General features: G+C 41.4%; 1 protein-coding gene across 1 annotated transcript in view; it reads right to left on the reverse strand.

Moving 5' to 3' along the window:
* Nucleotides 1-15,031, reverse strand: part of Ust (uronyl 2-sulfotransferase) — a 293,808-nt gene that overhangs the window by 111,109 nt on the left and 167,668 nt on the right. The window contains exon 3 of the mRNA XM_021174866.1: nt 3,430-3,585. Coding sequence (XP_021030525.1) covers nt 3,430-3,585 — 156 coding nt within the window. The remainder of the gene's footprint in view (nt 1-3,429; nt 3,586-15,031) is intronic.

The following is a 15,031-nucleotide window of genomic DNA, read 5'->3' on the forward strand; positions in this document are numbered from 1 at the left end:
TGTGCAGGAGGCAGGTAAGCAGGATCCAAGGAAGCTGCGAGCATGGTCCTCATTTTTATTTTTATACCAGATTTGTGTCATCTGCTTTTCCTTCCAAGTCCTTACCTTTGCTTTAGTTTTTTCTTTAACTATTCTTATAGTTTAATAGGAATCTGCAGTAAGTAATGAAAGATAGTCTAGGCCACACTGACCTCAGGAATCAGAGCCACATGACACGTGGAGTATGCTAGAAGTTGTACAAACATATCACAGAATCATAGTGCTAGAAAGAAGCTAAATGATTGTCTGTCTAGTCCCTGGCTTCTGGACAAGCCAACCATTCCAAACAGAGGAGAGCTTCCCGTCAGAGGAAGGCTGCTGTTTTCTTTAACCCTTTCTAGTAAACACCGATTTGCTGCCCAGTATATTTTTATTCATTTTTCATTTAAATTAATTTATTCATGATTACACCTGTATTTAAATCAGAGAACAAAGTAGGGCTATCTATTCAAAACTCCCACAGTGCATTCAACATTAGAATTCTGTGTTCTTTTCCTTGGGATTTTCCTGAACATTCCCGTATCTGATTTTTCAGTCCTTTCTTCTGTGTTCTCTGGGCTGTTTGCATGCCATCAACAGGGGCCACCTGAATCTAGAAACTGTCTTATAAAGTATCTAAGAGTTCTGCATGGAATGCACACACAGCAACATTTAAGCATCATCTGATAAGAAGGCCCTAAGACTTGCATACAAAGGAAGGTAAAATTTAATAACCATAATAACATCATAAGAACATTGGCTATTTATTTACAGTCACTTTCTTGTCCGTAGTTAAACAAACAAACAAACAAACAAACAAAAAACATTATCAGCCAAAGTAAGAGAATCAAAGGGATTCTGGTGTTATTATTACATAAATTACACATGAGCCATGATCTCTCTCTCTCTATCTCTCTCTCTCTCTCTCTCTCTCTCTCTCTCTCTCTCTCTCTCTCTTTCTCCCCACTCTCTTTTTGAGGCAGGGTTTACCAACTCACTACATAGACCAGGCTAGCCTTCAACCCATAGAGATGGACCTGCCTCTGCCTCCCTGATGCTGGGATTAGAGACATGATGGTACCACACCCAGCTTCACGGCTTTAAATGACAAACATATGTTTCTTTTCATTCCTTAAATTTAGTATGTACAAATGCATAGGTGTTCATATTATGTGTGCATGTGTATGAACACGCTCATGGAGGTCAGGTGTTTCAACAGTTACACGGTCGCTCTTTACCTTATTATTTTAAAAAGCATATGCATACAATGTGTGTGCTGTTTGTGTGTGTGTGCACATTTGTGTCTGTGAAAACAGGTGTGTAGGTGTGTGTGTGTGTGTGCCTGTGCCACAGTACATGCACAGAAATCAGAGGGCATCTAGGGAGGTCAGAGGGCGACCTTGGGCTGGGTTCTCACCTTCCCCGTTCCTTTGAGATAGTTTTTGTTAGTTTGCTTTTCCCTTCGGGGGTGCTTGTGCTACACGTTGCCTTTACTTCTGTCTTAGTCAGGGTTTTACTGCTGTGAACAGGCACCATGACCACAGCAACTCTTATAAGGACAACATTTAATTGGGGCTGGCTTAAAGGTTCAGACGTTTAGTCCAGTATCATCAAGCAGGGAGCATGGCAGAGTCCAGGCAGACATAGTGCAAGAGGAGCTGACAGTTCTACATCTTCAGACTACTAGAAGACTGGCTTCCAGGCAGCTAGGACAAAGCCCATGCCCACAGTGACACACTTCATCCAACAAGGCCACACCTCCTAATAGTGCCGTTCCCTGGGCCAAGCATATACAAACCATCACATTGGTTCTCAATATCACGCCTCACAAGGAAGCACGCACTCTTGCATACTGAGCCATCTTCCCACCCCCACCTTAATTTTTGAGATTTCAGTAAACCTGGAGTTCCCTAGGTTGGCAACATGGGATGCCCAGACAGCTCTAGGGATTCAGCTGTCTCAGAAGACCCAATTCAGGGCTCACAGATGTTCTGGGCATTCTTGCTACATTGGTGATCTGAAAACAAAGAGTTAAAAACAGGAAGTGGGACCAGGCTATGAAAATTCAAAGCCCACTCCTGGAAACCTACTTCCTCCGTCTGGGAAGACTCCAAGCCTTAAAGATCCCCTAACCCTCCCAAACAGTGCCATTAGCTGAGGACCAAAGAGTCAAACACGTGAGACTATTGGGGGGGGGCATTTCTCGTTCAAACCACAACAACCTGGTATCAAAAAAAGAGGCTCTGTCACTTTAAAAACGTATATCATTCAGTGAGTGCCACTTACTGTCAAATAAAGACCACAATATTGAAATCTCAGCATGAATCCATTTTTCAGCCATTATCTTCCCCTTGGAGGTGCACAGAACTGTGCAGACAGAGACATTCTGTCTACATTTTGGCCTCTCGTGTTTGTGCTGGGGAATTTGAACTCAGGCTCTCATGGTTTGCCCTGGGGGGCAAATACTATACTCAGTGAACCACTGCTCTAGCCTAAAGGAATGACACCCTCTGTCTATGATCAGATTGTCACTACATGAGTGCCAGCCATCATGCCTCCCTGCCATGATGTGACTGTCCTCTCTGGAAGTGAAAGCCAAAATAACCCCCTTCCCCAGTTTTAAGTTGCTTTTATCAGGATATTTTATCAACAATAGAAACTAATACACAGGTTGACAACAAATTTTTTCCTGCAAAAAGACCACTGAACAGTACCCACATTTCCTCCACCAGCGGCTGCATGGGTACAGAGGTCCTCATCTCTGCACAGGTTTACAAAGCAGGACAAGCGTTACAACTTCCTGGTAGACAACAGTACTGTCATTCTGTCACAGGTGTACCCAACTCTGTGTGTAGCTGCTATACTGGGGCAAAAATGATCCTGCAAAGTGAGCGGATTCTTTTGCTTACACAGAATGTAACAGATGCTATATTCAAACTATATATACAAATGTTATATTTCCTAATGAATGTTTGGAAGCCAAGACTTGATGAGCTTATTACAAGTAGACTCTTAATCCTGCACAAAAAAAAAAAAAAAAGTTTTCTCTTTACTCTAAAGATTTAGGATACAGGTGAGGGAGTGCAAAGAAAGAAATGCCAAATGAAAAATTTCTCATGTGACTGTGAAGGTCTTATTAGCATTGTTTATATAATTTAGTGGTTTAAATAGTTTGAGATTGTATGTTTAATTGATGTTAACAAACTAACATCTAATGTACACAGTCCATCAGACCTGACAGAAGTAGCCACTTATTCAGGCTTCCTTGTTTTCAGATTCCCTGCATAAATCCTACCTTAAATTTCCTTCAATGCCCTGACCAAAATACAGCACATAATTGAAACTTCCGAGTGGAGGATATCCCGTAAGGTACCCACTAGTTATGTTTTAGCAATGGGAAGGTCAACTTACTTGTTCATTTTTAGTAAGCCGGGTCTTGTTGTGAATGTCTGATGTGACCAAATTGAAGCCGTGCTTCTCTGATAAGATTCTCAGAAGCAAGACCACGGTACGACTGCCACACTTGCCAACTCTGTTGTAGACCACCTGGCTGGGGAAGGGAAGGACCTGGAAGGAGAGGAAGAGAAGCAGCATGAAATGTGGGCGAAGACTCGAGTCTTCCCTCTAAGGGACAACAATGAATGTCGGACATGTAAATGAGAAGTGTCTCCACTCAAGCTGATGAAAACAGAGCCAGTGTGTAGATATAGTCCCTCATTTCAGAGAGAACTGTCCAGCTGCACTCATTCAGACTTGATACTGATGAAATCTCATGACGTCTATAAAGTGTGATCATGAACCACCCTCAAAAGGACAACACGGACATATGTGCTTTAGGAAGAATGTTTGTTTTTGTTTGCAAGACAGGTTTTATTTGACCTGCTTAATAAGAGAAAACAGAGGGACATTAAAAATGATGTAGAGGCTGGGTCTGGTGGCCCATGACTTTAATCTCACCACTTGGGAGGCAGAGGCAGACGGATCTCTGTTAGTTCAAGGCCAGCCTGGTCTGCATAGTGAGGTCCAAGACAGTCGGGGCTACATAGTGAGACCCTGTCTCAAACAACCACAACAAAAAAATGATGTAGAACTCATATATCACTAAGTTCAAACTTATAAACAGAACAACTTAAGAATTTCTTTTCAGTGGATCTGAATGATAAAAGCATCACCAACCATCAAGGTCAGGAACTTGTCATCACAAGCGGAAGACCCCCATACACGTAAGCAATCATTTCTCTTTCCCAGGCCAGGCTAAGCTTCTGGAACCATATATGTACTTACTGTCTTACTGTTCCACTAGAGGGTTCTAGAGAAACCATGTAAATGAAGTAAAGCCTGTGTCTTTTAGGTCTGACTTTTACTTAGTAGACTGGTTTCCAGTGTCAGCTGTGCTGTAGAGTGACTCACACTCCATCATCCTAACTGGCTGGACACCATTGCAATGCATGAACAAGGATTCTGTTTGGACATCAGTCGATGGATGGGGGAATCATTTCCACTTTTGGCTGACATGAGTAATGCTGCTATGGGGATATGTGTACATGCTTTTGTGTGGACATGTACTTCCAATTCTCTGATGTACATACCTATGAGAGGGGCTCCGGGACCCCCAACAACTCCACATTCTAGCATTCTGTGCAACTGCCGAACCGTTTTCAATACAGCTGCACGGTTTTATCTTCCCCTCGGCAACGTACAAGGGCTCCAGTTTCTCCGTGTCCTTGCCAACCTTTGTTATGGTTTTTGTGTTTGTTTTTATATTTTATTATAAACATCCCAGTGGGTGTGAAGTGCTATCTCATTGTGGTTTTGAGTTATATTTCCCCAGTGGCTAATAATGTTGATCGTGTGTGTGTGTGTGTGTGTGTGTGTGTGTGTGATTACTTTCTTTGTACAAATGTATACTTAAAATTTTTACACTGCCAAGTTGAGCTGCCTTTTTATGGATACATTTATAGGGTTTTGTATTCGTATCTTCTCTTTATTTGTGGAGAAATGAGTTGCAAATGCCTTTCTCACTCTTCAGTTGTCTTTTCACTGTCATGATAGTGTCCTTAAAAGTCTAAAAGTTTTAAGTTTGATTTGGATGCATTTATTTGGCTGTTTGTGCTTCAAGCTCTCTTTAAGACAATCCCTATTTTCTAAGAGGTTTTCACTTCAGTCCTAACAATTTAGCTCTTTGCTTTGAGTTCATTCTTTGTATAGCACTGGGTAAGGCCCAATTTTGTACATTTGCAGGTGGCTATCAAATTGTCCCAGCCACATTTAGTGAAAGGCTTCTTCTCTCGTCCTTTGTCACCCTTACTGACAATCTCCTGCATGACCTAATAGTCTTTGCTAGGATAACTTTGATGTCTATCTTGAAGTTAGGAAAGTTCTTTAAGCTTTGTTCCTTGATTGTATAAAAACAAGCGTTGGTCATTCTGGGTCCCTTACATTCCCCCCAAAACAAAACAAGCCATTGAACTTTTGATAGCAATTCAGTTTGATGCATAGAGCAGTTTGGGGACAAGTGCTATGCTAACAATATTGTCTTCCACCCCCCTCCCCCACGGGTTGTTCTTCTAGGGATTCCACTTTTTAATTTGTTTTGCTGATATTTTATAGCGGTCACTGTAAAGCCTCTAGAGTATCAATTTATTCTTTTTGATACTTTATGAACGGAATTATTTCCTTAATTTTGTTTTTGGATGGCCTATGAATAGGAATACAGCTAATTTTTATATGTTGATCTTAAATCCTGTCATTTTTCCATGTGACTTCTTCCATGTGGGATTTTCTACATGTAGGATGATGTCATCTGCAGAGATATTTTTAACTTCATCTTTTCTAACATGGCTCTCTCTGATTTCCATTCCTTTCCTGATTATCCAGTGATAATGACCTTGATTGACTACAGAAGCATTAAAAAAGAGCACTTATGATTAGATATTTATACCTCTAATAAAGACAAAGTCCCCAAAAGGACATAGAACAGCACAAAAAAGCCACAGACAAACACACCCAAAACTCTCTTCTACAACTACAAGGTAACTTACTGTCTTGAAATGGCTTACAGGTATGAACTTAGAAACAGCTACAATATCTCTATCATTCACTCAGTAACTAGTCACATGCCAATGCTATACAATTCTTCCCATTCCTATTTTTCTCTTATATCCACATCTTTAGGGCCAGCCAGTTCTTGTGTCCTCATACTCCCTAAAATGCACTTTGTACAGACAAAGAGTCTTAGCAGATGCTAACCCTGTCTTGACCACTCTGATAAATTTAATGTATTGTCTAATACTAATACGGTGATTCTGGTAAAATTTGGAATCAAGAGAATATTCAAATCCAGATAATAGTTCTATGAAACTACTCATAAAATTTATCAGGATAGAAGAATAGTCAAGGTAATAGGTCTTTACTTTGAATATTATCAGTGAGTACCTTCCCTCAAAGTTGGTTCTCTGGTAACTATGGCAACCCAGATATTTAGAGATGGGGCATGTTTGCAGGTATAAGCATGAGCCAAGGAGGTTGACCTAGGTTGTTAAAATTAGCATGGAAATGTTAATATAGTGTTTGTTGCTTAGTTCTTCAGTATAGCCAGAGTGGGCACCAACCTCAGTCATGACATAAACTACCCACATAAACACAGAGTTCACTTCCTCTGTAGAAATAAATTGCTTGAATCTGGAGATGGCTCCATAGGAAGTTGTTGCTGAGCCTGTCAATGCCACGCACTCTGGTTGAGTCAGTTTGACAAGTCGAGAGGCTTAAAAGCTGCTCATGAAGCAAAAAGAGCTTCAAGGAAGCTCTCCTCCTGGAGTCTGGCGTTCCCTTTAACCCATACATTAATTTTCCATTCCCACATTCATCTAGTGTATAGATCCACATGCTCTCTTTTTAGTATTATCCTATTATAAGTGCCTCTTAAGATTGAATTCTGACATAGCTAAAGCCTCAGTGTTCCAACAGTCCTAGATCGTCCTTGAGCAAGACCTTGGGATTGGAATTCAGTACTGCCCCTGGTATTGCACTATCTCTTTGAGTAAAAGTTAGGTCACTGCCCTTCACAGGAATCTACCATCACCAAGGAAGAAAGAAGTTTCTGACCATAGGAGAAACCAGAATAGATACTTAGAATTATAGCTGAGTTACACCTATATACAGGAATTTACAATGATTTAGGAAGCAGATCGGGCTGTGGTTTTAGAGTATTGCATTATTCATGAGATGGTTAGCTAGAACGGAACTCCCTAGTTAGAACCATGACTTGGGTGTGAAAGCCCTTGCCCTAGGAGTGAAAAGTTCTCACACCTGGCTTCTAAGACTACAGCTGACCTTAGATAGGGCTGACTTTGTCTCAGTTCCTGCCAGTCTTTGCGTTTTCATTCCTCTGTTCTGTGTAAGAGTCATTAAGCATCCGGTTACCTCATTTTGTACCTTACGAATATGTCACCCAACTTCCTTATTGTCTTCTGCATAAAAAGTCTGATGCTTGATTTGAAAAATACATTCAGATTCCACACGACCTCTCCTGTGTGCGTCTGTCTGTCAAATTCATCCAACGCTTTGCCCACCCGTGACTAGAGACCCTTTCCACGCAGACAAAGGGGCCCAGAGGGTCTGCGGCATGTCAACTTGAGTTTGATCCCAGTGACTTACATGGTGAAAGGAAAGGGCCAACTCCTCTTAGTGATCATCCACCTTCCACACATAATCTCCCATAAATGACACACACATGCAGCATGCATACCTCACACATAACAAATAAATAATGATGAAAGAAAAAAAGGAAGAAATTGTTAAACTGTTCGATTTGCCCTCTCCTAGAGACCTCAACTTGTAACATGATAGTAATCGCTGAAGAGAACTGTTACATCTGCACCTACAACCTAGAGAAGCTCTGGGTTTTGATGTGACTAACACTTTACACCAAGACTGCAGGCATACCTTAGATTAAAGGGAGAAGCGGGGCACCCGGTAGAGACCTTCCGTGAAAGCATCCTTCTCCTAGATTGCTTGGAGAGCTGATATGGAAGCATGCTTGCTAATTGTTGTACAGATTCCTTTTGCTAATAACTAAAAGTCAGGTTACCTTAAGTTAGTGATTAATCAGTCTTTAAAGTCGTTAGTGCATCTCTTTCCTTAGTGTTGCAGAAATCTCAAATAGTGGGCCAAAATGTTTCGATTATAAGAGGAATTTACGGAAGACCAAAGGTCCCTGTACCAAGACTGCAGGCATGCCTACAACAATAATGGAAAAGAAAGTGGGACATTGTCTTGGGACATTGTCCTCCATGTCTAACTTGGCCACAGACCTCTGCAACTGTCTACCTGAACAAGATTGGGCCTGTTAACTTTTTATCATGGAGGAGGGGCTTATGTGGCGTCATAGCCCACCCCCCCATCACAGGATTTATAAACAGTTACACATAGGAGGGAAGTATCATGAGGTCCTACCCCTCCCCAAGATTGTAGGTACCTATGGGCTACTAGGGAAGAGGTTTCAATAGGTTCTCTTTCTTCCTATAGGTGTTTTAGGCAGTTAATTTTTGCTAGGGGAGTGAGGGCATCACAGGAACATGCCTTTCCCTGAGGATAAACAGACAATTAACCTTTGCCAGGGAGAGTCCCCTCCTATGTAGCTTAATGAGTTGTCTATGCACTTATAAGTAATTGGAGTTAAACCTATTGTTTTATGAGGCTAGACTTGAGTGAAATCATCTCTATGGTCTGTCACTGGTGTCCCTCTGAGGATGAACAGACATTTGTGCTCCACCCCTAGGGAAAGGTCTCAAAACAAAGAAAAATATACCATATCTGCACTCTATTTTCAGTTAACACTGTCATAGAGCCATGTAATGGGAGTTGGGGAACACAGCATCCCATAAGACCTCTCAAATCACAATTTGACCTTCAGAGACACAGTGTCACACACAGACCTCTCTCCAATTCAAATCAATTCAAATTGTTTTTTCAACAGCATAGGAGAAGCTAGGATGGGCAGAGAGGCAGGCTAAACCAACATGTTGGTTTTTCAGACTATTAAATTGAACAGTAAAGAAATGGGTTCATAACTGTTCTCAGGAGAAATACAGATTTACTTCTGAAAGTCTGCTTTACAAATCCATCTCACCATTTATTTGAAGGGTGGAAAAGAGACTTCTAGATTTTATAGAAGATTGATCCTGTCTTGGCTCCTGTGCTGGGTTAAATAAGGTTTTTATACATGTCTACAGTTTATACATCACGTCACCGTCCTTTACCCGTCTCCAATCCCTCCCAAATTCCTTCCATCATCTCTCAAATTCATGACCTCTTCTTTAACTACCATTGTCACATATATGTACACATGCTTATACATTATATATACACTGAGCAATTTTAGTGTTGCTCCTGTGTACTTGTGTTCTAGAGATGAACACTTGGGATTGGATGATATATCAAGAAGCTCATCTTTAAAAAAAAAAAAAAAAAAAAGATACTCTCTCTGTCAACCTGTAATTCCCTGTAGTGAATCTTTATACTCCTCATTAATAATGGCATATCAAATAGCCTTCTTGTCTTTTAATCTAGCTGTGCATTTGCCTAAGAACTTGCATAACCAAACAGCTTAAGTAACACTATTGATGTCTATGCCACTCCTTCCCTGTGCACCTTCGTCTTTTCTACAGACCATAGCACCTAGAACAATGGGTTCGATGTTTAGAAGCAACTCAGTTATAACCCATGCCTCCAGCCATGACCCAGGACCATCATCCACTGCAATCCAACCTGCTCCATTTGACTTCTCCGTTCTTTTTGTCTTCCCAATCTCAAACCCCCCGCAAGAGAGTGGGACCATATCTACATGAATGAAATAGAGCCTAGAGAAGGCAAATGCCATTTCCAAGGTCACAAAGCATCAGAGTCACATGGAACAGCTAAAGCCCAGCCCTCAGCTTTTCTCCTCCCTAGGACCACACTCTCCTTCCTGGGCCATCAAATCAAACGGCAGAGGGAGCTTTTTGCTTGACGTCTATGGCAGAAATACTATTTCTTTTCTTGTGTCATGCATGTAGCTAACCTCATTAAGCATGCTATTTTCCAACAGTCAGCCACTGCAGTCACCATAGGTGACATCACTGAGTATCACCCAGGTACCTAAGTGGAACTGACAGAGGTTGATTAGAATTTTCCTCCATCCTCAAGACTCATTCTAAGGAACCAATGCAAGCTCAGGGTGTCAATGCCACTAATCAGAGGAGGAGGAAGCAGAGTGGGCCTCTACATTGTTCCTTTCCCTGTGACACCCTTGACAGTGGCATGTGCAGTTGTCTCAGGCATTGTGAGTGTCTTCCACCAAGAAAAGGAGGAAAAACAAGAAACAGTAACTTATGAGGTAATGTGTATAAAATCCTTAATGTACTCAAAAAGGTCAGCATATCCCTTTAAATGATATGCTTAATAACTGTGAGGAGGTGCTATGTAAAAGTCATTTTCATCAATAGGCATTTGCCAATTGTTGGGTAGGGAATCTGCATCTCTCATTTGAAGGATTGTACTAATCTCTATGCACAAGTTCTGAATTCATACTCTTGCTCTGGGTGCCCTAGAGAGAAGTGTCTACCAAAAGCCTTCATTGTTGCTACCTCTAATAATTCTTCAAGTTTGGCTAGTATGGGTATATGAATGTTATGTCTGTGGTTTCTATTTTATGGCCAATTTGTAAAAGTGAAGGGGACTCCAAAATATTTCCCTCTATGAATTATGTATTTTTGTGTTTCTGCCTTGTAAGTTCTGCAAATGCCACAACCCCCCAGAGCCTGACAGGCCCATATGGAACATGCCAAATAAACAGAAGTCCTTCCAAATCCTAAGCATAGCGGTAACTACCACCAGATGACGGCCACAAGCACAAGGACTTATCCCAAGCTGGAAAGGAGGGGGAGGGAGAAAAGGAAAGTGGGGCAGAAGATGACTTGGTTTGAGTGAAGACTTCAATGGCTTTCTACTATAGGACTCTTGTAGGGGGTGGCATTATTGAAGAACTAACATCACTGCCAAGCTTAAATCTCTGAAAAATAGCATTTTATATAATGATGTGATTTTTTTCAAGTGGCTGAATAGTCTAATTCTTTATAGAACTGTATCCCCTGTACTCAGATTCACTAGATAAGAGTTTCAGGCAGTAGTTCTCAGTCTGTGGGTCCTGACCCCTGGGGAAAGCAGGCATTAACATTACAATTCATAAAAGTAGCAACCATGTCAGCTATGAGGTAGCGACAAAGCTAATTTTATGGTTGGGGTTCACTCCAGCATGAGGAGCTGTGGTGAAGGGTCATGGCATTAGGAAGGGTGAGAACCACTGTTTTAGGATAAGGACTGGGAATTACTAAATGGCTCTCAGGGGCCTTTGATACCATGCTGCGCTGCTACAAAGACTCCCAAGCTTTCTGCATCAGAGTGATTTAAGGGGCTCCCATGGCCTAGAAGATGAAAGTAGGTGAAATGGTTCCCTGCATGAGCCCAGTCAGGCCAGGAGAGCTGTATCTAGCTTGTGCATCAGTGGTCATTTCTCCTTTTGAATTGGCACATGTTACACAAATTAAATACCCCTTGATGAATGTCTATTCACCCAGATGGGCTAGAGACCAGGTGTGCTGGTTAACTGAATGTGTGGTTAACTGAAACTCTCATCAAACACTGTCATAGTATTAGACCTTTAGAGCCAGTGCTAAACTGAATAGGAACAGATTTCCCTCAATGAACAAAATTGTCCTTGGTGACTTTCCAGAATTTCCACTTCATAGTCAAACATACCAAAGCAAGAACAGCCACAGTCTGAATTTATTCCTGTTATGCACAGTCCAAAAACCCACTAAGCTAATCCACATTTTAAACTTTCCCATAATATCATGGTGCTGGTGACTTCACACCTTCAAGACTAGGTTTTCTTCATCTGTAAAATGGAAGGGCTGAATTATCATCCAGTAAGTTATCTTCCGGAGCTCATACATTATTGTGTTAAGTCTGTATTTTTGTCAAACCAAATACTTTTTTTTGTTTGTTTTTTTGTTTTTTTGTTTTTTTCGAGACAGGGTTTCTCTGTGTAGCCCTGGCTGTCCTGGAACTCACTTTGTAGACCAGGCTGGCCTCGAACTCAGAAATCCGCCTGCCTCTGCCTCCCAAGTGCTGGGATTAAAGGCGCACGCCACCACGCCCGGCTCCCAAATACTTTTAAAAAGCTCTAGAAACACTTTGAAAAATTTCAGTCCTCCATGAGGACTCACAATAGGGAGAAGAGCAATTGGTAGCCCTATCCACCTGTAAGACCTAGAAAACTAAGCAATGACCAGCCCAGGAAGCTGGAATAAATGGTACAATAGTAGTAATTTTCCCTTTGGGGTTAACTAACAATTGGACTTAAGGCCTCTTCAGTGGGAGGAAATTCATGCAGAGGTCTGTAAGTAAACCTAGCTGCCAACCCAAGGCTGGAGAGGTAACTTGAGAGGACAATGTACCATTGCCACTTTTCTAAACTAGTATAATCTCTAGATGTGTTCTAAATACACATATGGGTACCCTAGGACCCACAGAAAATGAAGTGCTCATCCTTCTTCAAAGAGACTCTTTTCTCCAACAGATGCTACAAAGACCCACAGCTGGTCACAATTCAGAGCGAACATGGCAACGAGGTGCCTAACCAGATACATCTGCGATTCAACCCATACAGCTAAGGCTTCGGGAATACGGAGAAGAGTGTGTGGAAAGACTATAAGAACCAGAGGACAAGGATGCTTGCAGCAAGAACATGTCCTCTACATAAGATGGGAAATTTCACTTATGTTGCTTGAACTACACCTGCTCAAGGACAAAACTCGTTGACAGGCCAACATGGATGGGGGAAATTTTGCAAGGTCTCACTTCCAGATAGAGCTACCAGTGGGCAACGGAATGTGAGAGGGGGAGAATAGGGTTTGTCCAGGGACTCCCATAAAGATTGTCTAATTCCAGGGCTGGAGAGATGGCTCAGCAGTTAAGGAACACCTGAGTTTGATTCCCGGCAACCACATGGTGGCTCACAACCATCTGTAATGGGGTCTGGTGCCCTCTTCTGGTGTGTCTGAAGACAGCTACAGTATATTCATATACATAAAATAAATAAATCTTTTTTTAAAAAAAGGTTGTCTAATTCCAAGTGGTTACCCATGGATACATCCACACATAGGCAGTGCTAAGTTGTGTGCATGCATGGGTGTATGCGTGTGTGTGTGTGTTGTGTGTGTGTGTGTGTGTGTGTGTGTGTGTGGTGTGAAGCAGTGGATAATTAAGGAAGAGATCATGAATTTGGGAGGAAGTGAGAACAACAAAGGGGAGAGAAGGGCATGAATGATGCAGATGCAGTGTTCATGTATGAAGCTCTTAGAAAAACTTAAGCACAACTAGATTTTCCCATGATTTGCTGTGAAATATATTCAAAGTTGAAATGTGTATTCAAAAAAGGAAAAAAAAAACACCCACAAAAGTTTCAGTGATGTATGCTGATGGGTTACAGTTTCACAGATGTGCACACAACTATTTTGAAAGTATGGCCATCTTTCTATCTGTCTCATTCTTGTCCAGGCTTGTCATGTAATATATTTACTTTAATCTCTTACCTTGTTGTTTCAGTTTTAGTGAGCTCCCTGTATTTAAGATTACTACCAAAGCTTTCCAGGACTTTGGACTGAGATTCACTGACCTCTGCTCATCAGTGAGCCCATGTCATGTGTTTTATGTATGAGAAGTATATATAATGCTATATATGTATATGTGTGTGCATATATACACACATATATGTATATATACATATACATATGTATATATAGATACATGTATATGTGTGTACACATATACATAAATAGTATGTGCACTACCCTACCCTCTGTCTTTTCTCATCACCAATACCACTTCTGCCCTCGGGATGCCTTTCCTCCATCCTTAAAGAGGAAACACAGAGGACCCATTTAAGAATCCCATTTCCCCTCAGCATGACCCGTGGATACAAAGTTCCTCCTAGCTGCAAGACTGCAATGACAGCCTTGTGCTCCTCTAATTACTCATTCACAACCCATCTTCTCTCAGACACTGCCAAATCTCAACCGTATGCTCCCCTCCCCCAGCTCAGTGCCATTCTCTGTCTAATGCTATCTATAGAAAGATAAATATAGCTAATAAGTCCATCTGGGTCTCTCTGTGATACACAGAGGAGATAGTTAATAATGTGCCTGTCTATTAATAAAACAGTTAGGATGAAAATATTAACAATGTTTATCATTATAAAGTATGTTCTTTCGGTTGCCTTCCAAACCTAGAGGGGAGTCTATGACTTCTTGTCTAATTTGCAATGTTAAATAAGAAAAAGAATAGCAGAGAAGTTAGTTCCCTGGATGGCTGGAGGTCATGAAACGTTGGTGTCCTCTGTGGTTTTGTTGCTCTAAGTGGCTGAGTGAATTTGAAAGAGTGCTTCTGAATAAGCCCTTTAGTCCTAAGTTTCCCCCAGCGTACACTGCAGTAGTGACGCTGGGGCTTCTACAGTTTCCTTCCTGCTTAGATCCCATGTTGTCAAGTGACGGCTATACGGTGCTGACAAGGATCCAGGGATGTGTTGTGTGATATCTTGCATTCTAAATGTCTATGTCTTCATCTCTGCCTTTTACGGCTTAATTACCCTACCACAGCCGTCAAAAGAGGAGCCATCCTCACAAGGAGACAGACGTAATTTTTTTGGGGGGGGATCTAATGGTTCAGCTCCCAGCACGGGGCTTTGGGGTGTTCTTCACTGGGGCTTTGGGGTGTTCTTCACTGCCCAGCTTGATGAAGAACTCATCCCCAGATGACAGTAACTGAAAACCATGAATGCTATGGATGAGAAGAGGATCGATACCTCAAAGTTCAAATTAATGAGCACATCGAAAATTTGCATATTTAAAATGGAAGCATTCATTTTGTTTTTTTTTTAACTATAAACATTGAGTATAAGTTTTATTTTTTTTTG

The sequence above is a fragment of the Mus caroli genome, chromosome 10 (genome assembly GCF_900094665.2).
Source record: "Mus caroli chromosome 10, CAROLI_EIJ_v1.1, whole genome shotgun sequence".
Lineage (NCBI taxonomy): Eukaryota > Metazoa > Chordata > Mammalia > Rodentia > Muridae > Mus > Mus caroli.